This window comes from Neodiprion virginianus, chromosome 3, assembly GCF_021901495.1.
Source record: "Neodiprion virginianus isolate iyNeoVirg1 chromosome 3, iyNeoVirg1.1, whole genome shotgun sequence".
Taxonomy (NCBI): Eukaryota; Metazoa; Arthropoda; class Insecta; order Hymenoptera; family Diprionidae; genus Neodiprion; species Neodiprion virginianus.
In genome coordinates this window covers 27,616,513-27,643,031 of record NC_060879.1, presented here as the reverse complement: position 1 = coordinate 27,643,031, position 26,519 = coordinate 27,616,513, and the positions used below count along the sequence as shown (strand labels likewise).

The window sequence follows — 26,519 nt, the reverse complement described above, 5'->3', positions numbered from 1 at the left end:
GGCTTACGATAATCTCGCCGTGTGATTATAGCCGTGTGTAGTAATAATCTGTAACGACGAATTGTAAAATGAGTATTTTAAATCCCACGTCACGATTCACAGTTCCGCTTTTACAACACTTGTCGCGACAACATAAGCTTATGATCTTGGTCGATGAACGTTTGTTATTTTACTCTTTTCTCCGTGGTTTAAAAAAATCCTTCCTGATGAAGAAAAAAAAAAAAAAACAGAAAATAAAGAATACAGACTTCATGTATTTGAAGTTTCGTTTCTATGGATCAAGCTTGATGCAAACTCTGACAAAAAGGTCTTGAAGAGTACGACTCTGAACATTTAGTAACATTTCGGCGTAGGTGAAAAATTGATTTTTCAATCGAGCTTGATAGAAGCAAATATCATGCACTCGACGCAGAATGGCTAATGAGCGGATCTGAAACGGGATCCGGGTAATAGGAACGAGTTCGATGAAATCAGTAATGCATCGAACGGTGTTGTACCTGCATGGCTATGCAGGCGACGCGATGCAACTTTTAGTCGTAGGTAGATAATTTCTGGGTCATCGAGAAGGTTGGCGACTTTTGGCGAGACAGTTACGGTTAAAACTAACTAACATCGAAAATCCAAGCATACCTGCACCGATATCTATACCATGTCGGAATAGCGGCATTCAATGACGTAATTGATTCTTGTCTTGTCGAAGGCGCCAGACACGTGAACGGACGATTTGACGACCATGGCTTGACGACGGAGAAAACTTGCCGTTCACGTGAATCGATAATACGCGATTATTTTTAATGTGTGTGTGTGTGTGTTTGTGCGTGTAATGCCCTACGAATAATCTTATCGATTTTAAGCTTCGGCGTATGACGTAATTTAACACTCCGAGCAGATACCTAGGACAGATCGCTTCGTTAGGTCCGATACCGCACGTAATCTTACGATTAGAGATTTTACTACGATATTATTGAGGGGTTGTACATTCCTCCCGTCTTGATGCACGGAAACGGCGAGGGACAAAATAGTTGTTCGTCATATTTTATAAATTACAAAATATACATATCATTTATTGTCGGAGGCACGTGATGCAAAAATTATAATTGTACTTTTTAATTCAATTGAAATGGAATGAAAATTGTATTTATTAATTGCAAATTAATTTTGATTGATATTATTAATTGCAAATTGCGATTCACCCTTCTAGGCAGTTTTATCAGGTTGAAGTTCGTAACGCTAACGTAACGAAACGTCAGGAATAAATTATTATTGCGCAATTCAAGAATGACTTTCTAGGAGTCGAGTTTTTGTGTTTTGTTTATTAGGATTTACCGAACATCAGACAATCCTAAAAGTGCGAAGTATCGATTTTTCCTAAACATGCATTGTTACAGTAAAGTTACTAACTTCAACCTCGTGCATGTCTGCCAGTATCGTGATTTATATCGTTTTCAGACCACGTGTGGTAAGAGAAGATATTATTCCGTATAACGATATTGACATAATATATAGTTTAGGTAATTTTAATCGGTTCGGAAGTTTTTGATTCGAAAAAAAAGTCGATGAGAAGAGAATTAATTTTATCGTATGATAAGCATCGTTTTATAAATGAGGTTGAAGTTCGCATAGTTTGCGCGATGAAATTACAACATAAAATAAAGGCAATCTAATGAAAAAAAAAATTCCGTTCGTGAGACAAATAATATTCTTTAAAAACGAACGAATATTCAAATAACAATTGTATATTCGTGACCTTTCGCCATCTCGTAAAGCTTCAATGGTCGCAGTAACGGGATTTCTTTCGTCTATCGTGTTTGTTGCACAAACGTTAGAAACTTCAAACTTGTTATTATAATCATTTCGTACTGTACTCTGTACCTAATGCTTTAATTTTACTATGTCTTTCTATTTTCGAAACGCATGCTAACTAAAATGATGAACTACCAGACCGGACTTTCATTCTTGTCTAGGGTAAGCAGAATAACGTTAATCCAAAAGCACCATTTATACAATAGTTCTGAAGTATATTTGGATCTATAAATAATTGACGCATGATTGCCTAGTAGCATTTTGGAAAGATATTGAATCTTGGTAAGTTGTGTATAGATCGTAACTTTAGTGCGTTTTAATTTTATTTATACGTGGATTTTTCCTCCGGGTGTTTTCGCATTTAACAGCTTATGTAATATTTAATTGAAACGTAACGGGAAAGTCACATATTGAAAGTTTCATAATTATCTACCGAAAATTATTTACCGTCGACAAATAAAAATTCGGTAAGATTAACGTCCAAATAAAAACAAATAATGACGTATTAATATAAATATGGTACATACAATACATTTGCGTACGGTTATTTCGCGTGTACGTTTTATTCTCGATGCTTTCGTATTCTACATTTTTCAAAGTTTGCAATTTCCATGTTATAAGATCATCTGCAGCTTTTGTTGTGAACAAGTGTAATGCAATTATACGTGCAACAATGATAGTAACTTGTTATATGATTACACCGATTCCAAATGAAAACGTACAATTCTAGATATATAATTATAGATATTGAATTAAAGTAAGAGCGTATAATTATTTTACTTTTTTTCATGTAATACATTATCCGACTCTACTTCTCCCGATTTCTCACATCAATCATCATTATTATGGTTATAATCATATTCTTTGACGTTATATTTCTAATGCAATAACGAAAAAAGATCTAATACCTATATTGTTTTTGCATAGACGTAATAAATTTTCTTATATCGATATATTACACACATTGAATAATGTGAATGAAAATCAAATTACCATTTACTAAAGGCTGAGTATGCAGTGTATCATTGGCGTATAATTATTACAGGTGGGTTTGTTCAATCATCGAAAAATTTGGCACGTAAGATAAATTAACCAATTCGATTTGTTGTATTTGTCAAACGTGTTACTGCATTAAAAGCTTTCTAGTGGCACAAAATTTTTTTCACGTCCTATCATTTTCTAAATCCACCTTTATCTAAAATCGGATTAGAAATTACTCGCGTGCTATTAATATTTTTCAAATTAAATCTTCAAATTTTTATCTTTCATCCGCGTGACGTCAATTAAACAAATTATCGCTGCCTCAATAGTCAAATCGCAAAATCTGCACTTGATATCAGTATGTTTTACTTTTTCTTTTTTCTAATCATTTTTATATGCAGGATATTATAATTTCAATTATTTGCCACCAGGAAAAAATAGCTCACATATTGTTATCGGTTAATTTTCACGAATGCATTGTAGGGATTAAATGGCATGAAAAATAGATTTGTCTTGTGCATGACGACCAATGGTTGACTTTTTTTGTTGGCAGAGTATTAAAATCGACTTGTTTGTCACTACGCATGTTATTAATAAATTTACAACATCAAAGGCACGAATGATTTGCTATTCTGTTTGTTCAAAAACAAATATTACAAATGTTTGATTTCATCACACTTTATTAATATGAAGTATGTTTTTTCTGATTATCTTCATACATGGTTAGATATTAATTGTTTAATCGTTGAATTTTTTTCACAGTAATTACAAATGGTTTCTCATTGTGCATGGTTTCCAATTGTCTTGGATTAAAGTCAAAGTTCGTTTTATAGAAACTTGTTTTCGTATAAAATTGTCATTTGAACTGCAGCTCTGTCGTTGATGCAGGCTGCCTGAACAGCACATGACGATAATGTCGTTGAATCTTGGGTTATAGGTGATGAATCAAGACGTGAAGAAGGAGAACCCGCTGCAATTCAAATTCCGTGCCAAATTCTACCCAGAAGATGTTGCCGAGGAAATTATTCAGGACATCACGCTTCGTCTCTTCTACCTTCAGGTAGTGGCTGAAACAAAGTTTCAAAATTGAATATCAAGCCAAAGTTACTTCACGTAGGTATTCGTTTGAATTATTCTTTCCGTGTTTTAGGTGAAAAATACGATCTTGACGGACGAAATTTACTGCCCACCGGAGACGTCGGTACTTTTGGCGTCGTACGCGGTTCAAGCTCGTCACGGTGACTTTGTAAAGAGTACTCATAGTTCTGGATTTTTGGCAAATGATCGTTTGTTACCGCAACGTGTTATGGATCAGCACAAAATGAGCCAGGATGAATGGGAAGGATCCGTCACAACTTGGTGGCAGGAACACCGGGGAATGCTTCGTGAAGATGCAATGATGGAGTATCTCAAGATCGCTCAGGTATTGGAAACGTCAGAGCTATTGATTAACGATTTAGCATTAATTTCGACTTTACAAGTGGTTCAAAATTGTATTATTCTTCTGTATTCAGGATTTGGAAATGTACGGAGTGAATTACTTCGAAATTCGCAACAAGAAGGGTACCGAACTTTGGCTCGGTGTCGACGCTCTTGGTCTAAATATTTATGAAAAAGATGACAAACTGACGCCGAAAATCGGCTTTCCGTGGTCAGAGATCCGCAATATTTCCTTCAATGATAGAAAGTTTATCATTAAACCAATCGATAAGAAAGCTCCAGACTTCGTATTCTTTGCACCTAGAGTTAGGATTAACAAGAGAATTTTGGCACTATGTATGGGCAATCACGATTTGTACATGCGAAGACGTAAGCCCGATACCATTGATGTTCAACAAATGAAGGTGCGTTGAATTTTATACATTTATCAATACTATGGATGATTATAGTTTCTACCGCCCTATGATGTTTACTTTTGTATTTGCTACTCTTGATTGCCATGATGTGAATTATTACCTGAGGGCGGTAAATAAAAACTGTTTCTTCCTGTTTTTCTTTTTTTTTTCTGAATCCTTGTATCTTTGATACCTTATAATTTTTCGTGAATCGACTAACTGATCGTTTATCACAGGCACAAGCCCGTGAGGAGAAAATTGCTAAGCAACAGCAGAGAGAAAAGCTTCAGTTGGAGATAGCTGCGAGAGAACGAGCTGAAAAGAAACAGCAGGAGTACGAGGAAAGGCTGAGGAGTATGGCTGAAGAGATGGAGAGACGGCAAGCTGAATTATCAGAAGCTCAGGAAATGATTAGACGTTTAGAGGAACAGTTGAAACAGCTTCAAGCCGCTAAAGAAGAGCTTGAAGATCGTCAGAAGGTAAATTTAGCTACAATTTGCCTCGCCAAAGATGATCTTACACATATGATGTTTTTCGATAAAAACAATTTAACTCTGTCAAACTAATTATAGGGAATAATTGAAATTCATTCGAAAATATTGCCCTCGCGTACTGACACACTTTTAAAATAGGGTTTAAAATTCTAGGCGATTTTGCAAATCATGGCAATAGCGCATGCATGTCTTACCAATGCAGTGCTAGCACGTTATTCCAAATATTTATTGGTGAGACACCAGTTTCCATTCTAGATGTTTCTCTTTCAATTTCGTTTCATGATATTATTTTTTGTAACTTCACTTATAATGTTTGACTCACAAATTTTTACCAGTGTGGTTATTGTTTTAGTTTGAAAAAAAATATGTATTATAAGTTTACTTCGGGAGTGAGTTTAGTTGAATGAATCATTTTTAATCCATATATTTTTGTATATAATGCATGACCAAAATCATCAAGCTTGTCTTGGCTATATTCGATAACTTTTATATAATTATTTGCGTTTTTTTTGCGCCACAAAAATACACTTTGTATCGAAATTACCTAGTGATGATTTTCAAGTAGAATCTGATTTGTAAAAAAGATTTGTTATTTTAACGAGAATTCTTTACCACAACCATACAATTCACAATAAGAATAGACTATAATTACATAGCAATTAATTGGACAAATTATTGATTTACTAGAGTTCAATTGCCTATACGAATGACTGTTCGTGTAGCTACTTTTTTTCGTTTTGCTTTCTTTTTATCGTAGATTTGGATCACACGTTATTGTTATAAGTGATATGCTAATGGTCACTTGAAAATTGGGTCGCAAGTCTCTTCCGAGTGACAAAACTTTTTTTTATATCGACTGCTGTTTTTGTATTGAGTATATTCAGCTATTACCGTGTGTTATGGACTTTCACATACTCTACTTACTGAACAATTTTTGACATACTTTGTTTGATGAACTTGATTAAATAGAATGAATACAAACACAACAAAATCATGTAAAGCAGATGTGACTAGAAGGGTTTTTTTACGTGAAGGATTGCAAATTTCAGATTTTTTTTGTCTAGTTGAATATGCAAATAGATTGTCAATTGCGTCATAGAGTAATTGTATTGTCTTGTAATTTAAAACTGATTTGATGATACTCTTAGGAACTGACGGTGATGATGGAGAAACTAGAACGCTCGCAAGAAATGGAACTTGCTGAACGTATGAAGCTGGAACAGGAAATTAGAGCGAAGCAGGAGGAGGTTCAACGCATTCAATCTGAAGTTGAAATGAAAGATGCGGAGGCTCGAAGACTTCAAGAAGAAGTAGAGGCAGCCAGGTGATTTTTCAATACCAAAGTTATTATTTTATTGTAGAATGTAAAATATAGTTGAAACTAAAATATAAATATGATATTCGAATTAGTATGAAAGTTGCTAGAATATTTGGCTTTAGTTTGAATGGTAAAAAAATCGTATCTCAAATGCAGTTGATCGATTGTATTATGATAACATAATTTACATAAAACAAATACGTGAATCGACGTTACTGTACAGAATACGACAAGAGGAGGCTGATAGGGCATTCCAAGCCAGTTCGACTCCCCAGCATCATCATGTTGAAGAAAACGAAGAAGAGGGAGAGGAAGAGGGAGAAGATGAATCGCCTCAGGGTCAAGTTACTAAAGATCTTGCTACTGACGAATCGATTATCGATCCAGTTGAAGAGCGACGTACTTTGGCAGAAAGAAATGAACGACTGCACGATCAATTGAAGGTAAATATTTTTCTACTCTGCTGTTCTAGATAATCACCATTAAAATATTTTGGAGAAACTTGGCCAAGAATAATGATAATATACTAACTTTCGTTTAAGGAAATGCTGGATTTCTCTGTATTAATTTCTGACCATCCACGGGTACCTGTCACCTTTTACAATAGCAGATACCTGCTTGTGAAATATGCTTTCCCCAAATTCACCTTCTTACTTTCACTTTTAAATTGGCTGCTAGGACTTTGATGACCTCTATCAACATTATAATGTAGTGAATTGTGCTTTATTGAAATGCTATTCAGTTGTTATTCCATGTATGCATTGCACTTGAAGGGATGAGTCCTTAAGTATAATATATTGTGTATCTTCCAAGAATGTAAATCAAGTCGAAATGAATTTTACATCTTGATTATAATCTTTTCTTCAATAGGCTTTGAAACAGGACTTGGCTCAGTCTCGTGACGAAACCAAGGAAACTGCAATGGACAAAATTCACAGGGAAAACGTACGCCAAGGACGTGATAAATACAAAACGCTACGTGAGATTCGCAAGGGCAATACTAAACGTCGTGTTGACCAGTTTGAGAACATGTAGATTATACCTAATCTTTTCTCTTAATTACACCCCCTAATATCTATGTTATTATGAACTTCCATCCTTACGATTTACTTTTATTTCACGTACACTAAAACAAAACTTAGGATTTTACAATTCAGCGTTGTTTTTTTTCGTTGCATCGCTAAAGTTTGTAAAAAAGCAGTGCTTGTGAAATCAGTTTTGTCGGCCATTTTGTATAAGTGATTAGTTTGTGGTGTATTTTGTATAGTGTATAGTGGCAGATTACAACCTGAACGGCTTTCTAAGCGTAGTAGGTGATACTTTCGTTCGTTATGATTATACTTCACTTGTTATTAAATTCCACTTTCTTATAGAAATTTCTCAATAGCTAATGATTTACGTATTCTCATGTCATCAACTTTCGGCAGATAATTATTTTTTCAGCGGTTTCTTTCGAATCTTAAGTTTGTGTACCATACAATAAGCCGTGCTCTCATCTTATTTCGTTTGATGCCGTATTTATTTTTTAAACTCTCACTCTTCCAAAATGGCCATACATTACACATCCATAATTTTTTTCTTACTCCGGCTCTATGGATGGCCAATGCTTCTAATTTACTCACTACATGTAAACATCGAAACACAATCTGTTTGCTTTTTTCCCCATCATCTATACATCGCAATAGCTCTAACAAGATCTATTACGATGTAATCCGTTACCTACAGATTTTTATAAAATTGTTAGAATACTGCAAGGAACAGCTGTATTTCTTGTAAAATTTATTTTTTCTGATAAAAACCATTATGGCTGATACGCCTTGCCGGCCATTAAATAATAACGACGTGTATACTTTTTTTCTTATACCTGTCTCGTCTGCCACCTTATTCGCTGTCCATATATCGCCCTTTCGGTTCTTAATAATCATAGGCTTCTACCCCGATATTTAAATATTACGTTACAAAATGCGTGTTTATCCAAATACACTGACATTGGTTGTAGTTGTTGTTTTTTTTTTTTATCTTCTACTCGGACCATTTTCAACTTGAACAGAGAATTTCACTTGTTATTTGCAGTAATTTTTTCTCAAATTTCGACATTAATTTTTATTGACTGTCTGAAAGGTTATAAGAGAATAATTTTTCATCGCGTTGTTCACCCTGCTCCACGACATGCATTATAAATCATTTTTATAGAAGATATTTACACGTATAGATTGAGTAAATTAATGCATGTCATTGAGTTGTAAATGGAGTTTTGATAAATTTTCACAAATGTACTATCATGACGATCATGCTATCTTTTATACGTAATTTTACAACAGCTTTCGTCGAAAATTGAACTCTGTACGATAATCTTCGAATCCCCAAACAAGATCGTATTTTCATTGTGTTATTGAAAACTGTTCTTCTTATGTACACAACTAAATTATGTAATGATGCGCTCCAATTTTGAAGATGTCTCATTATTTAAAAAAAATCGTTCAAAGTATACATTTTAAATTTTCTCTAAAGAAAAAAAAATTCATTTCTGGAATTGTGAACGGAAGGGTGATAGATTGTTGAAGCATATATAGGGATATGTAAATATTATATGTTTGTTGAAATGTTTGCTATCGAAGTCTATGAATGCATAGATCCTGTAATATCAGTAATAACTGAAATTGAACACAACCAATGACAATGTACATGCTGGTTACATTAAGTAAGTGATATCAGATATCAAAAAAAAAAGAAAAAAAAAAGAAAAGAAAAAAAAAGAAAAACGTTTTATTAACATTAATGCCCTGCGGATTACTTGTAAGGTATTTACAGATTAATACGAACGGAGTACAATTACTATTGAGTAATTTTATATTGAACACTCGTGGCCTTGAACGATATATAAAGAAAAACTAAAAACATTGAAGTAAATAATACTATCCACTTACCTTAAAATCTCATGTGAATATTTTTAACGACAATATAAACCTTATAGACAAAAAAGTGTGCAACATTTGTATTGTTTTATACTGCATTAAAACACACTGCACGGTCTTCGTAAGTCTGACCTTGCAACTTTTATGGTAAGAGATTCGGAGATTTTGCGTGTCAGATATTTGTTTTCTAACTTTTCAAACAAAATAAAAACAAAGAAAAATTGAACTAAAAAGTCGAAAATCTTAAAATAATCTCTGCCGATTTCTATTCAACTTAAATGAAATTGGATATTCTTAACAGAAACGACTGAAAATCTGATGTACCATTCAATGTGTAATATTAGTATTGTCTCTACTACCACTATTCCTATTAGTATTACCATTGCCACACTACAAAAAAAGAAAAAGAAAAGAAAACAGAAAAAGATCACCAAGACCACCACTATTGCTACAAATAATAAGGCATAATTGAATAATTATAGATATTTTTGGAATATATTTAATATTAATATTTACAATTCAGTAGCGTTATTATTATTAATATTATTATTATTATTAATATTATTAATATTATTATTATTACTATTATTACTACGAGTTAATGTTAGAAATATACTAAAGCAACGGATTTTATAGCTGTCCTTTTCTATTCGGAACGAGAAGCAAGATGGTATATTAGAAATAATTTATGCAAAATTATCTATAAAAATGAACGAAGCAAGTTGATATTTTTTTTATTTTATTTTCAACAATTGCTTCAGCTTTTATCCGTGGCGCAAAATTTAATAGCAATATTAATGCAAGACATTCCACAAAAATTTGACGAAAATAGTCGTTTATGAAGTTCGTCCATCATTATATCGGATTAAATATTGAAATTAAAATATAATATTATGCCGGAGATATAAATTAGCATTTTTTTCTAAAGCTTAAGTTGAGTTTGTCACTCTTGCTTTTCTTAAAAGTCACACATAGTATGTAACCACAATTACTTTAATTGATTGTCTTTTAGATCGCGTAGAAATGCGAGTACGTCGATCTGAAGAATTATCGAAATTTTATTCATTATTATGCCAAGCTCTGCAGTAAAAAAAATTCGATATTTACCAGTAGACTTGCTTACTCAGCACTATTTTATTCAAATTTTCAGAATATTAAAAACTTGACAGAACACATGTAATTCCAAGTTCGTTTGACAATTTTTCAGTTTACCATTTGAAGAGATACGAGAACAAATAAATCACACAAAAATAGAATATAAACAAAAACATTTTACATCATAAGGCGTAAATCAATTGGATTGTAAGGCAATTTAGGTATTGGTCATTGTGTATAAAGCAGATAATTATAAAAATAATAAGTTTCTATTTTTCTTGCAATTGAACAAAAATTGAAGCAAACACATATGTTGAAAACCAAAAAAAATATATGACCACACCTATGCTAAGGTATTTCTATATATTACGAACTCAATAAAGTTCAGGTGCATGTAACGATCGCAATTGTCTTTTAGTAACGCTAATGAAAAATTGGAACTAATTATTGTAGATTTCTCTACTTTATACACATATAAAAATTGGAAATTATTTTCGATGCACACAGGCCAGGGCCGATACGCACAGGGAAAACCTAGAAACCAGGGTACTTGGGGGAATCCTGGATTCGAAAAAGCGTATCAATCCTGAAAGACCCGAATTAGTTCTGTGCGGAGTTTTAAATGTTTTCTCAACTTTATGGTTTTAGCTAAATATAGAAAACACAAAAGTTTTACGTGTTATTGTATTTTAGTCGACTATAACCATATATAAGTCTTTGCGCTACTCTCATCCACAAGGTCCTATGAACACCTTACGAGCGAAAAAAAAAGTTGAATTTTAACATATTTCAGTGAAAAGAGGCCGTCGAGCCCCCCGATTTCTCATTTAGATGAAGTACAATGTATTTCTAAGTATGCTTTATTCACGAAATCATAACGAACATTTACACAGCTATAGAAGCTGAATGAAAGTTTCAAATTCGATATACAAAAAAAAAAAAGAAACACTTTTACTGTAATAAGGTAGAGTTTCTTATGCTCGTAAGCTAAATTATTCGTAAGGCTGATGAGAAGTGTTAATACCCCATTTACATACCCCTTATGCAAACGCAAGAGAAGAACCATACCTTTTATATTGTTATTAATTTTTTAAACGCAGCGATAGGTCTCCCGATCCCCCTTAGCAATGATCTGCTTAATCTAATCAAGGGCTCTGTAGAAACAATAATACATCTAGGTACATATTCAGTAATTATTATCCCTTTACAGAAAAAGTTTGTCTTTGTTCTTACTGCGTTGATTATGAATCAAGGTGCTAGAACACTGAGTTATACAATTTTTACACTAAAAAAAAAACATGAAAATGTAAAGAAAAAAGAAAAAAACGAGAATTAATAATACGATAGTACTTCACGTGCGAGCATTGCACCGACGCGACGTTCAGTCTATAATTATTATAAATAACAGATATTTTATCTATGGAAAAATAACTGTACAATCTTTGTTTACTGAGTTTGTTTGATTATTTTTTTTTTCCTTTTTTTTTCTACCAGGCAATGGTTTCCAGCAGTATTAAAATATGAAAATGTGAAATTTTGTGTAAATCATTGAATATGATATACATATACATGGGTATCGTATATCGATAGATAGAATTCGTTGGTGCAAGGATATATGGAAACTACTGTACTTGCTAAAAGAAAAAAAAAAAAAATAGAGATTGTTTAAATAAAATTCGTATCTTACAGAAAAAAAGAAATTTTTGTTTCTCTTACGCGATATTTCCTACACCTATACGCGTAACATATTATCTCTGTTCTTTACAAGCTTTTAAAATTGTGTACTTCAGACTTGCTGAATAACCATCACCTAAGTGATTATCATTGACCAGGTTAGATACTCCCATAGACTTATACCGATAGTCTGCGCGGTCTGTTCACTGATTGTGAGCTGAATTCGTAATTAGAAAGAGATAGCAATAGCTGGAGCCGGATATCTCACTCTAATCTGATTGCGAAACTTGGCGGGGGGGAGGGTATAAATTCGTACGCATGTACCTCCCCCCCCCCCCGCCGATCTTTCTATCATGCAACAGAGAGATCCGGTTCCAGCTGAGCTCTCTCTCTGTCTAATTACGGCTTCAGCTCGGTGAACAGTGGTGAACAGATCGCGCAGTCAATCCTCTATAAGTGTATGGATATTCCTAAATATGTAAATATCCGTTAACGAAATAAGTTACACGGATATTTCTAAAAGACTTTTGAGTCAGAGATATTAGCCATTTAATTACCCATCAATTTATGAACGAAATATAGATAACTTGGTGACAATATTCAATCATCTTCGGAAATCTCAGGTACGGCAAATGTGTTTATGACAGATTTGCAGTAATTTGAAATCAGGAAAACGGTTATTAAACGCCTTTGAAATCGTGATCTGAAATCATTTTAAATGATTAGAAATTATGTAAAATTATGAGGTCGAATTTAATAATCTCATTCGTAATGTCAGTTGCGGATTTATAGTTGTGGAAACCCTAGGGCAACAAAGAAGTGGGAGGCCCCTAATTATTTTTCAAACAAGATAGGAAAATTTCATTTTTATAGTGTAACAATAATTTATTGTGAGACATATGCAATGATGTCAACTAACACATGTCGATATTGTAAAATACAAGAAATGAGCCACATTAAATTACATCGTTAGGCGAATGGAATTTTGCGAGCTTTTTTCGACGCAAAGTCATCAATGATATCGGTAAAATCCCGGAGAAAATCACTTTCAATGCTGAGTACGGATAACTTTGACTAACGGCTTTGACTTATAGTAGTTCGTAACCTATTTTTTATAATTTTCATTTTGGAAAATGAGCGCTCTCCAGTGCAGTTCGACACCATCAACACTAGATACATTCTCAATGTAATTTCAACGTTTGGGAATGTAGCTCTAAATTTTTTTTTTGTCAGAAGAGTAATTTTACATACCATTTGCTAGCAAATTTTACCAAAAATTGTGTCAGCCCCGGTTGCCCCCCTCTAAACCCGGAACTGCGTAATTTTATTGCTATTTTGTAACTTGAAACCGTCAGTCATGCGGTAAACCGTAACTTACGGGAAAAACGAAATTTCTATACTCATCTTTCCCTATAGAGTCGTTGCAAAAGCATAAATGATTCTTTTTTCATATCCCTGGTGATAATGATTTTTACGGTTTTCTACAAATTTTTGTGGAAAGTTGGGACATTGCCTACAAAATTGTGTATAAGCATACTTTCTCATAAAAATTTGTAGATTTTTGTGAAAATTTGAATTTTTTCAGTAAAAAATCGATACGCCACCACGATTTCTAAAGAAAATTGACAATTTTTCATGAAAAACTATGCATGTTTACAATTTTGTACGAAATAATACGGAATGGCCCAATTCCTGCCAAAAAAATCGTAGTAGTAATAATTTTCACCAGGGAAGTTTCGCTATGTTTCCGCTGTGAAATTGAACTTCGTGCACGATCGGTAGAAAATATTTAAAACTGCATTTTACAACTTTATTGTAAATAATTGGTGGGGTGGTTGGGTCATAAATCTCGTAAAATCAGACTAACAGTAAATCAGGTTGAAAGTTTCTGGAATCATTTGGCATCGCTTTTACGCCTTGACGTTCGAGCGAATTGAAGCCCCTGACTTTTGAACTGTATGATCCGCGAATGTTATCGAGGCGCATGAGTCATTAATTTTATTAATTTACCCAACACTTTCGTCAGAGCTTTCGCATGTCGTTCATTACAAAATCTACAACCCGTTTGAGGTTTTTTCAAGAATTTCCTTCGGTGGAGTTTAAAGGATATGATGACTCAATAACTCCATTTTAATTATTGTTTTATTTATGTATTTACTGTATATACGATATTTCCACTAATTATTAAAACGTACTTCGCAGCATATTTTGGCTACATTGCGTCCACTTGCCACTAGATAGGATTCAGAGATCATCTTATACCATCTTTTATGTTCGTACGTGGAAACAATTATGCATATGTATACCTACGTGACAAACACGTATCCTTCGTTTCAACAAATAGCATGAAATTCGTCGTTAATTTACAATGCCCTGGGGAAAATCCGCACAATTCATATCCGACAAGTTCTGTTCAACGGAATAATAGAAACCCATTTTGCGCAGTGTTTGTTCCATACGTTGATCCAAGAACCGAGTCTTGATTTCGCGGTAGCGACTCGGGTAATTGTCGCCACTCATCATCGAAGTCGGAATTTTCAGTGCCGAAGAGAATATGTCGGTGTCGCAGTGTGTTTACTTTGCGTGCGAGAATGCAGCATAGTCGGGCGGTCGACTCCATCGCTCTTGGGGAGTAAGTAGGGGAACAAAAGCGCTCAGACGATAGACAGTCGGCGTTCGAGTTTATTTCGTCTGTCGTTGACGTGGGAACAAGTGGGAAAAAGATGTCGTTTGAAGAGGGATTAATGATGTGTTTCGACGGTACAACAGGCGCCGAGAGTTTAGACGGGGATGATTCTGACGACAGGTGGGTTCCGTCAAACAGCCGAGTAATAATTCACGCGACTATTAGACCTTCATTATAAATAGAACTGGAAAAATGTAGCAATTCACACATCGAGAATTTCTGTGTTTACTTAGCAGCATACTTGATGGTCAACTAGCCTCTTGCGCTGAGTACGTCGCGCTTAGCTTATCATCTACCTTCGTATTCAGCTGATGTCGCCTAACCTAACAGTACCTGCAGTAAATTCAACTCTCGAAGTATTTTTTGACGGATAAACTCCGCCAAATATTCAAACTACACTTTACTTGTGTGCTTATGTTTACACGGTACGTTTCAAGTACGATTGTCACTCGAAAAGTACGCCAAGTTCAAACAAACAATTGAACTATGGTGTAACAGCGTCGCAAGTCGGCGGGTAATGATAGTGCTGTTTTATATTTTTACACGGTGTTGATATGTGAATATCTATGTTGTATCGTCGGATTTTTCAAGATTAAAATCACAGGAATTGAGTGTTTTGATTTGATATAAAATGTTTTAATTTACGAGTTTTAAGCCTATAGACTGAAACAAGTTTTGTACGTATGACTGAAAAAATTGGAAATTTTATTTTGCTGAACTTGTAGCAAAAATTCTTGTAGTCTGTTTCGTTATGTATTAATTGAAACATTAGCTAACGTTCCAACAGTAAAGTGTTACGTGTAGCTCAAGAGGTAATTGTTACAGAAAATTTACGTTATATAATTAGGTGTATGAAATCAGCATTTCCTAACATTCGGTTCGTATCTCAGAACTTTTGGTTCTATAGTATGAGATAAAATTTTGGCTACTTTGAATAATATTGAATAGGATATGTGTGAATCAAATATTTATTATATTTAACTTAAATAACCTGCTGGATGAAACAATTTAGTTTTTTTTCTCTCTTAATGCCTTGTAATTTTGAAGCAAAAATATCATATGCACATGATTAAAAAAACCATCTACAAGTCTATTGAAAGTATGTCAAAAAGCTGTGTACAATAAAAGCTGGTTAAGTTTAATCAATCGTATATGATTCAACAAATATTTTGTGAGTACTTTCAAAGAATGCACATGAAATGAAGTGTCAAATTTTTTTTAAATCGAATTACAATTTATGGAATGTGTGTACATAATGCCGTTATATCTTTTCTTCTGCAGAGCGACTATAATCATTGATTTCTTACATTTATACTCTTGATCTTTTTTTAAATTAAATGAACTGTCGCAGACACAATTTACGTAACTAACTTGACGACTGTCCCTAAATCTAACAAGCCTTTTATTTTACAGCATCGCAACTCACGCGGAAAGAAGTGAATCATTTACGATACTTTTTTTTAGCGTTATCTTGGCTCGCTTATATCGCAACAGAGCTTTGATATATGAGTGATAAGAGAATGTACCTATCAGTTGAATGCATTATTAAGTCTCTGTTGTTACAATCGGCAGAGTGTTCAGTTTTTCTAATGAACTATTATCAGAGAGATTGAATATCGTTACAGCTAATAAATGAGCATTCAAAATTTAAAGAAATGAAATACATGTGTTTAAATTTAAAAGTGTAGAATTTTGTTCTTGTTATTACATAATACTAATAATTGATTAATCACACGCGGTAGATCTGTGAAATAATAGTATTATAATCAATATGAACGTTGGAACGGAATTGTGTTGCTTGTCAAACAGCATCGATTCATCTGTTGTTTTTATCGAGGAGGCAATAAATTATGACCAGAATTATTTGAAAAATTAATCTGCATGATGAAAAATAAATTCTTCTATTTCTGCAGTAAAAAAAAGGACATAAGCCCAGATGCTGCATTTGAAGACTCACTTAACGACATGACCGATCTTTATGGACAAACACCTCCTAGAACACGCTTCAACAGACGGCAGAAGGAAAAAAAGCAGAAAGACATTCAATCGTAGGTATAAAATATGCAGTAAACTAAGCGTAAAACATTAAGAACTATTTCATCATGCAGAATAATGAGGCAGGCTTTATGTTTTCCAACATCTTTTCCTGGTTGACCTCCTGGTTGCTAACTTTCTCACCGCATTGTTCATCAATACTCAATTATGTCCTTTTTTCTGTTGCAGAGAGCTCAAGTCTACTTCAAAGTCAGTGCACAGCAAACCACAAATAAGTAGACGTAACACATTCGACACTATGTTGTTTAATGAAATGTGTGATAAAGCTGACAAAGATAGAGATAGAGAAACTGAGGGCGAAGTGCTGAAAGAGGGAAGTCGTAGAAATAAAAAGAATTGGAAGCTGTCACGAGGTTCTGAAAGAGATCTAAAATTGGATGTTTCTACAGCTGTTAGTTATGGCAAAAAAGCAGAGAAACCATTAGTTAAAACACCTGTTATTAGGGTATGATATTGAACATGTTCAATGACCGTATTTCATTCATTCTGAGTCGAATTTGGAACAGATTCATACAACAAGACTATCTTCATATCATTCGATTCATCGGTTTTTGCTATTGTTTCTGCTAGTAATTGTTTGTACGAAAACTTTTCTTTTATAGGTTGAGACTAGAAACCGATTTCGTAGTTTGCATTCAAAACCAGTGGATGTTGAGGGAATAAAGAGTGAAACAGATACACTTGAAACAACTCTTAAAGAAAGAGACGCTCTATCCGCTAAGACTCCAAAATCTCTAAGTTTAAAAGAAAGAGAAATTTTTCATGATACCTTTTCGTTTTTAATCAAACTGGTGAGTAGCTTGAACTTCGTTTAGAGTTATAAGTCATGAGTAAAATCTTGTTTCATTCCAAGTATATGCGAAGGATAACAGTGAAGTTGCTACTTGTTAGTAATCAAAGTAAAAACGATATAAAATAATTATGATGTATGAACTGATCCACGAATGATCGACCAGCTTTGCAAAGTCACATTGTTGAGTTGGCTGAAATTTGGATATGATATTCTACACACTGAGATCTAAAACTTCTCCATTTGTCGCATCTCTAATCCTCACAGTATCCGAGAAAAAGGTTGATGATCAATTTTATCACTTTTTTGAATTGGACTTTTATTTTCGAATTCTTACACTTCCTGTCCTCGTAAAAAAAATGGGACCTAATGCGTTATTCCTGTGAAAAAAGCTGATCTTTCCGAATACAAAATCCATTTTGAGATAGATTCTGACGAAGTGCCAAAAAACACCTTCTTTTGACTTTGAGTCACGTATATGCAAAGGTCCAAAAAATAAATGGTTTTTGTTTTATTGTTTCAAAAAGTAAATCATTTAAGGTATATCCTGAAATTTACAGAGTGAACTGAAAATAGGATCATGAATAAATTTGTATAATCATTAGAGAGCTTTCAAATTATTAAAAAAATGTTCGAAGACAAAAGTCGATTTGGCATAAGTGATGAAACTAATTAACTTGTTTTTCAGAAATGGTGAAGATTACAGACTATAACATTCTACGGTTTTCATATGTCAGAAACTTTACGATGAAATCAATAAATGATATTCTTAAAATCGAGAAGTTCCTAGTTTTACTGTCTTACATTATAAACTTAACTCAATATGCAAGTATTTCTATCAAATAGGGCAGTAACGACAAAGAACGAAATTGTAGACGTCAAATGAGTCACGAAGAGACATTGTGGCAAAACGAATTGAAAGACTTGATATGGCTTGAATTACAAGCTCATCACGCAGACCGTAGTCCAACAGCACAAGATGAATATCTGTGCAGGCAGCGGGAAGCCGTCGGATCATTATTGACTGAAATTATGGAATTCAGGTCATTGGAGTAGTACTTGCTATGTATCATTCGTATTAGGACAAAGGCTTTCTAGTTCTTTAAATGACGATTGTTTATTTTTGACAGATTTGATCCAACTAGCCTCTCCGATACTGGATCATTGTCCACAATTTCAGGTGACAGCGGAATTGAAGATGCTGTAAATCCTGTTTTGACTGCAAATTCTGACATGAGTTTGTGTCCTGGTTGCCTGTCAATGTACTGTCGTGCCTGCACACGTGCTCAAGCAGAGGCGTTAAAGCAAGTAGAAAATCTTTTGGGAAGATTGGAAGCAGCTGAAGCTCTTTACCCATCATCACATGCATTGGCTGTTCAGTATCCTATGTACAAAAGCCAAGAATTTATGGGTAGAGTCAAGGCATTGTGCCTCTGGTACAATATGACAAAGCATCAAAAACTGAAATTGTTGATCCTAGGCAAACTTCTCACTCTTTTGAATACAAAAAAGAGACAAGAAGAATCGGCTGATTCAGGCACAAGGTAATTGATTTCGTTTGTGAAAGTTGATGAAAAGTTTGTTTAACCTTATGGTTTGCTTCGTTTAGAATTCTTATACGTATGTAGGGAATTCACTTGACGCTCGAATGTATGTAATTGAAAATTTTTCACAAGTTAAAGAATTATAACATTTCCTCATGTATAGTAAAAGAACTGTATCGGCTCGGGTGAAAAGTTCTTAAGGGAGGTTTCTACTTTGCTGGGCAGAAAAATATTCTTTTTTCTATCAATTTATTATGCAAAATATATGAAATATAAAATCTTGTTATTTGGTATGTTTAGTAAACGGTCTTTATTGAACGTGATAATATTTTTTAAAGTTTGACAAAACATGGTATTGGGTGTGGGAGGAGCTATGTATGTTGGTGCGCCGGCAATGACATTCTTCGCTTATGAAAGTATAAGTCCGGGACAGGTGATCTCAGCCGAAAACGTCAAACATATTTTTACTTCTTACGATATTGCGTATAAGAATGAAAAAGAAATATTAAAAATAACACACCGACATACGTGGGTCCTCACATTCCCAGACTATATTTTGTCAAACTTTAAGAAATATTGTTATGTTCAATAAAGACCGCTTAGTAAACATGCCAAATATCAACATTCTATATCTAATATTTTTTGCATAACAAACTGATAACGAATCGAACCTATTTCGATCTAACGAAGTAGAAACCCCCCTTAATGCCTAGTTTATGAGTGGCACCATTCTTTACTTTGTAGATTGTTATAGATTTGAAAAACGGGATGGGAAGAAATATTGTGTTTCGATGTTAATATGTGGTTTACAGTTCGAGGTCATCAGATACAATAGACTCTGTAGATGCACGTCAAACTTTGGTTCGCTTTAATTTATCGCAGACGGAAGAGAATACAAGTCCCAGCGACAGTAACACCAGTACATCGTCTATAGAAACGTCATCACTTCATCGTTTTTGGCCCTCCACCCCTGAATCAGGAATTCTTACACCTACGGATGACGACAAAAACCATCTTGACTCTTATCTAATGGAATTAGACCGGCATGCTTACAGGTAGATGAAAGAAACAATCAAACGTCGAGAAAACCTTCGCATGTGACACAAAAAAATACGTTTGTTTCAGAAAGTACATTGAAGATGTATTAAAAATTCGAGGCCTTCGAAAAAGTCTCCAGTTTTTAGAACGACTACATACATCAGTTTTGCGCAAAGTCAGATTGACTTTGGAAAAATATGACGCCAGTGATATGGATAGCAGTGCTACTGAAGAGTATGAAGGCGATACAGAACTAAAACGATATGGAGCTTGGAGTCCTGAATCAAAAGAGCTGAATCTCCCATCTTACAGGTATCCGATCACGTAAACTGATTGTGAACTGTGGCTACATAAATGTCTTTTAACAAAAATTGACAAATTTTGATGTAACGAGCTCTCAAGTAATGATGGGGATTTGGATTTCAGGGCAGCATTTGTATTTCTTTCTCGTGTGCCGCTGGATGTAGTACACGAATTTCTGAGAATGAGACTAGAACAGAAGCCTGAGCAGCCTAGTGCCCTATCCGTTCGGCAATTGATGCGAGAACTACGTGAAGGTTTGAAAATCGCATGTGTACATCGACAGAGATTTGAAGAGCACTCTCTGGCTGCTGTTGCTGCTGATAAAAATACTAGCGAAATACTTTTTTACGAAGAAATCCAAGAATTCGACAAAAGTTTAAAGGCGGTATTTGAACTGTACTTAAATTATTTGCAACAATGGGTTGATATGGTGCAGCACGAAAGTTTTCAAAAGAATTTTATTGAAGAAGAATGGTCGTTCATCATTTCTATTGCTGGTAATATCTCTGATGGATTCGATATAGCCAGCGTAAAATTTTGGTATGTTATCTATTAAATTGAAAGTATTTACCAATGTGATCCACATATTCGTTTCTGTAATTTACTGTAATGATATATTATATCAATATATCCACCGATAATCTGAATTTGATCTAGACATTTTTCTTGAAAAAGTATTCGAATTTGATCTGTCCTTAACTTTTTTGTACGTTAATCATAACTATTTGTTGCATTTCTTCATATCATATGTAGTCAATCTATTAATGGTTAAACAGATTTTCAGGGAAAAAAACAATATACATATATCACATCATGCCCGGTTAATCCACATTCTGGATGAACCGCACCTGACTACTCAAAGTTTTGTACTGTATTCATTGTATTGTTTTTTACATTTTAGTGAAATGGCATGTACCATGATAGAACAAGCCAAAGAATTTTTAACCAGTCGGCCAACTGAAATTTGGGAAGAAGCTACGGCAGAGGAAGACGAAGTTAAGTTGTTGAAGTAAGAATAAAACTCATTCGGCTATTGCAACTATATAACACTATTACAAATACGGGTATATTTTTACTAGAATTTTCATCATTTGATTGCTTTATTATATATACTTAAAAATCAGATATCCAAATAGAATAAATTTCAGCGATGTATGTCCATCGATTACTTTGCCTATTTTCACGAAACACAAATCTCGTATTAATGGAAGAAAATGAGAAAGCAAAGAGATTTTTTTTTAAATCCATTCTTTGAAACATCTTAATGTCTTAAGAAATATTATAATAATTTTTCATTCATTTGTACAGAAACCAAATCATGACTGCAGCCAGAGAAGTGCAGGGTATGTTTGTTATTGCTAAAGACAAAGTGATAAGAAATATTACGTTCATCAAATGCTTGAGACGGGATATCCAAAAATTTTCAAATAGCCCTGAAACTGCAGAGTCGATCAATAAGTTGAAAGTAAGTACAGGCTACACATATTTTCTTGATGTACTTAGTATTTTGAGTAAGAACCTAATTCTCCAGACTGGATGGTAACGACTAATCTCAAGCGTATCGAATAAGAAAAATTGCCCAACATATACGATATTATAGCCTCAATTATAGAATTGTTTCCAAACAGACCGCAGTGATGGATCTGAGACACCAAATAACATCGACAATTGAAAATGTGCAAATGGGAGTAAATGAAGCAGAAGAACCAAAATTAGAATCTGATCGTCTGGCTTTGAGGTCCAGAGTAAGGGAAGTCTTACATCAAGCTTATAAGATGGGATTTGAATACCACAAGGAACTTTGCAAGCTATTCTTACCTGAGGAAAGATCGGTGCTAGTTCGTGGCTTGGTTAGCTTTGCTCTTTTATGGATGGACTTTGTTAGATCTTGCTGCGACCGAGGCCGTGGCCTAAGACCGAGGTGGGCAAATCAAGGACTGGACTTTCTTATGACAGTCTGTGAACCATTGAACACAAAACATTTAACGGACCAAGAGTTTGAGGAACTGAAAACTTCTATGGACCGCTGTATCTCACATGTCATTGGAACAGCCACTCCCACTTCGCCTGCTGATGTCGAAAGTAAGTTTATGCATGATTATTGTTACATAAATTTATGTGTAGACAGTTGTACCATGATATTATTACAGTGCCATAAGACTTACAAGCAAAGTTAACAAAAGGAGATTCGAAGCTTTATTTTTCCAGAAAAGTCTAACGTAAGCACTTTATGTTTAAATTTGTTGAGTTGTCTACATATTTCTGTTACATTAATTTCAATCAATTTCTGCTTGGAACACACCTTTTTGGCAAAATATTATCTTAGTCGAGGAGGTGACGTGGAGGTGTTCGTAAATTGTTATAGATATGGTTTAAACGTTATCGAATATAGATTTGAGGAAACTGCCGCGTTCGAGAACAGCTTCTCCAGCTCGTCCAAAAAGCAGGACACCAAACAGCAGCAGCGTACAAAAATATCGAGAGAATCTAGAATTTCCGGACCCGGCAACAGTGTCACAAAAGAATAATTCGTCCAGTTTGACAGATGGAGTATCAGCTGTAACATTAATAGTACCTGAACACAAATTACTAGCCAGACACCAGCGGGTATCTCTTGCTGTCAAAAAATTGGAACAAAAACTGGATGAGGACTTGATAAACAGACAAGTTATCGGTCACGTGACAGAGAGGCGGCCAGCTGATAGGGTTCATATTAAATCGAGATGTGTTACCTTTACCTGGCAGCGTGGTATAAAAATTGGTGAGTAACAAATAGTTGTTAAAATTAACGTTTTAAATGATACTGTGATACATAAATCTGGAATTTAGAATATTTTTATCCAAGTATTTGCAGTAAAAACTTTCTTTCAGGTCAGGGTCGATTTGGCAAAGTTTACACCGTTGTAAATAATATAACTGGTGAGCTTCTTGCCATGAAAGAAGTTCAGCTCCAGCCAGGCGATCACAGAGCAATTAGAAGGGTAGCTGAAGAATTGCAGATATTTGAAGGAATCCAACATAAACATTTGGTTCGCTACCACGGTATTGAAATTCATAGGGTACGTTGTGAGCCTGTCTTATGTGACCTGAGTAACTCTTGTTTGTTAATCAAGGATATTTAACATATATTTCAAGAGTACAAATTTCTCACAACTTTCAATTTCAATAATTTTTTTAACCCAATAGGAAGAAATGCTCATTTTTATGGAATTTTGTGCCGAAGGCACACTTGAAAGCTTGGTGGCTGGCAGTGGAAATGGACTACCTGAACCACTGGTCAGAAAATATACCCATCAACTCCTATTGGCTGTTTCAGTACTACATTCGCATGGTGTTGTACACAGAGATATCAAAAGTAAGTCAATGCATGCTAATAATTTTGATATGAAATTCCGTTATAAAAAAAAACATTGCACTCTTCAGAAATGGCTTACAGTTTTACATCTCCCCTCTGAATGCTGCATTTTAATTACAGCTGCGAATATATTTTTGACCGACGAAGAGAATTGCCTGAAACTAGGTGATTTTGGTTCAGCAGTTAAAATAAAGGCACACACGACAATGCCAGGTGAACTCCAAGGATTTGTTGGAACTCAAGGTACCTGTTCATTAACAAGCTTCTACTATTTCAGCCTAGAATAAATCATTTTCTCACCTGGTTCATTATACAGAAATGAACTATTTAAATTTTTTAGCTTATATGGCTCCAGAAGTGTTCATGAAAACGGAATCCGAAGGACATGGACGAGCTGCCGATATTTGGTCGGTTGGCTGCTGTGTAGTAGAAATGTCCAGTGGAAAAAGGCCTTGGGCAGAATATGACTCAAATTACCAAATTATGTTCAAAGTAAGTCACCACATCAGCCTTTTCAAAGACTTTCAGTTTGTTGGTTTCACACCTTATTCTTACTATCAAAATCAAACATCCATATAAATTATCTTGCCAAATACTTTTACAACATAATTCTGCTGTTGGAGAAATTTAAAATTAGTCCAAAGTTTGTGGTAATTTTATATAAAAATAAAATATATATACATTGGCAAAGTTTTTAACCGACATAAAAATTTAATTATTTTTTTAGGTTGGTATGGGCGAAAGTCCAACACCACCTAGACATCTGTCAGTGGAGGGTCATGAGTTTATTGCTAAATGCTTACAGCATGACTCAAAGCTACGGCCAACAGCGGCTGTGTTGCTCACAGATACGTTTGCTCGGTTAAGCGACGACGATAGGTGAATAACGAAAGAACCCACTGACTAAAGTGTTCGCTACGGTAGGCTTTGTTAGTATTTCTATTATTTTACCAGTACTAAGTATTTTGAATTATTTTATTCGAACTCAGTCATTTTATTGATGATTCATCAAGTGATGTATTAGCGCGAAAGGGTTATGCTGAGCATACAATCTTGTATTTGTGACGTATCTACATGTTCGCATGCGTTACATATACATTACTGATTACATATTTTTTAAGTGTCCAATATCGTTATGATTTCATTGTAAAAGTACAAAGAAGGAAAGAATTCTTTCTTCGGTATATAATATATGTGCTATTGTCATATGTGATATATATGTATAGGTATATGTATATAATGTTGAATTATATTCGTTGAATCATAAGTGTAACATGTCCATAATTTAAGCAATCCTATTCTTTATTCAGTGAATGACAGTAGTAAACCAAGTGCCTTGTACTAGCACCATGGCATGAACAAATTGTTTGCTTAAGTTCGATATGTTGCACTTATGATTTAACGAACAAAATTCAACGTTGAGATGTTGAATCCAAGCACCTGATGGATAATAGATGTTGACGTAATAGTTTCATTTGAAATGATTTTGCTATTGTTTGACAGGGTGGCCACTGGTCAGGGAAAACTGGAAAACCTGGAAAAGTCAGGGAATTCCGAAATTCTGGAATAGTCAAGGAAAAGTCAGGGGGTTTTGCGGAAAGTCAGGGAAATTGATTTTTTTTCGTATAAACACGCACCGCAATTTTTTTTGTAGCTTGTAGATAAATTAGATAGAATACGAATTTTTTTTTACCATCACTGGACGATTCTTTTTCAGGATGACCACTGGTCAGGGAATTCTGGAAAACCTGGAAATGTCATGGAATTCTGCAATTCTCGAATAATCAGGGAATCGTTTACTATATACTTTTTTCATACAAATACGTCCCACAGTTTTTTTTAAGCTTTAGATAAATTAGATCGAATACGAATTTTCTTACCATCACCGGAAGGTTCTCTTCAAACTTTGAATACTCCTAAATATTACCTTACAAACGACTGTGCATCGGCTAGATGGCTAGATGGGACAGTGTGACCCAAGTGACGGTTCGTACTTTCGTCTAGAAAAAAAAAAAAAAAAATTGTATAGAAAATACGTATATTTTTTTTTCAATTTGTTATAACGAATTTATTCAAATTGTTCAGGAAAAATTATAAGATTTCTTGTCTGGAAAACCTGGAAAAGGCAGGGAATTTCGTGATGGAGATTTAGTGGCCACCCTGTTTAACGACTTGGTATGTAGAGTATTAATTACAGGATATTTAAATAAAAAGCAATAACTGCAGGAAGTTGATACGTTATATTATTACCTGCTGTAATATAATGTCATCAAAATTATAATCTTCGAAAACAAATATAAGAAGAAATTCCGTCTGATCAAAATAACAACAGAACAAATTATGAACGAACAAGAATTGAATGCGTTTTATTATTTGAATAGAACATTTTGTTCTAACTTATTGTTGTATATTTGTGTCAGTTATTTTAGAATTCGAATCTGTAAGCAAGATTAGTTAAATGCGTATGGATTTTTATTTTATTGTAAATCATCGTGCGTTATGATTCGCGTTTCAATTATCAGAAATTACTTTGCGGAAAAAATATCATTCACTCGTCATACATTTTCTTCTTTGAATATTATTTTTGAAAAATGTTCCGCACATTTCAGCTATAAAACAACTTTTTTTAATTT

At 34.2% G+C, this 26,519-nt stretch overlaps 2 protein-coding genes across 9 annotated transcripts in view; both read left to right on the top strand.

Moving 5' to 3' along the window:
• The window catches only part of LOC124300831 (moesin/ezrin/radixin homolog 1), a 32,582-nt gene extending 20,777 nt beyond the window's left edge, over positions 1 to 11,805 (top strand). For both annotated transcript variants that reach the window (XM_046755246.1, XM_046755245.1), the window contains 7 exons: positions 3,722 to 3,844; positions 3,935 to 4,207; positions 4,299 to 4,628; positions 4,856 to 5,098; positions 6,262 to 6,437; positions 6,655 to 6,874; positions 7,302 to 11,805. In XM_046755246.1, the coding sequence (XP_046611202.1) occupies positions 3,722 to 3,844; positions 3,935 to 4,207; positions 4,299 to 4,628; positions 4,856 to 5,098; positions 6,262 to 6,437; positions 6,655 to 6,874; positions 7,302 to 7,466 (1,530 nt within the window). In that variant the 3' untranslated portion in view covers positions 7,467 to 11,805. The remainder of the gene's footprint in view (positions 1 to 3,721; positions 3,845 to 3,934; positions 4,208 to 4,298; positions 4,629 to 4,855; positions 5,099 to 6,261; positions 6,438 to 6,654; positions 6,875 to 7,301) is intronic.
• A 714-nt stretch (positions 11,806 to 12,519) lies between these two features.
• LOC124300828 (mitogen-activated protein kinase kinase kinase 4) lies at positions 12,520 to 26,115 on the top strand. 7 transcript variants are annotated; one of them, XR_006907338.1, is made up of 19 exons: positions 12,520 to 14,921; positions 16,715 to 16,849; positions 17,025 to 17,301; positions 17,459 to 17,647; positions 18,493 to 18,689; positions 18,777 to 19,190; positions 20,003 to 20,245; positions 20,316 to 20,540; positions 20,655 to 21,071; positions 21,433 to 21,540; positions 21,840 to 21,996; positions 22,160 to 22,613; positions 22,924 to 23,292; positions 23,403 to 23,590; positions 23,718 to 23,886; positions 24,007 to 24,129; positions 24,227 to 24,378; positions 24,614 to 25,872; positions 25,972 to 26,115. XR_006907338.1 is itself a non-coding variant. In XM_046755236.1 (19 exons), the coding sequence occupies exons 1-18, from the start codon at positions 14,839 to 14,841 to the stop codon at positions 24,767 to 24,769; spliced, it is 4,056 nt and encodes a 1,351-aa protein (XP_046611192.1). In that variant the 5' UTR covers positions 12,520 to 14,838; the 3' UTR covers positions 24,770 to 24,806; positions 25,390 to 26,115. The 7 variants fall into 7 exon arrangements, 6 of the variants coding, with proteins under 6 accessions (XP_046611192.1, XP_046611193.1, XP_046611191.1 ...); XM_046755236.1 differs by having other exon boundaries at positions 24,614 to 24,806; positions 25,390 to 26,115; XM_046755237.1 differs by having other exon boundaries at positions 24,614 to 24,815; positions 25,390 to 26,115.
• Positions 26,116 to 26,519: the final 404 nt, after the last annotated feature.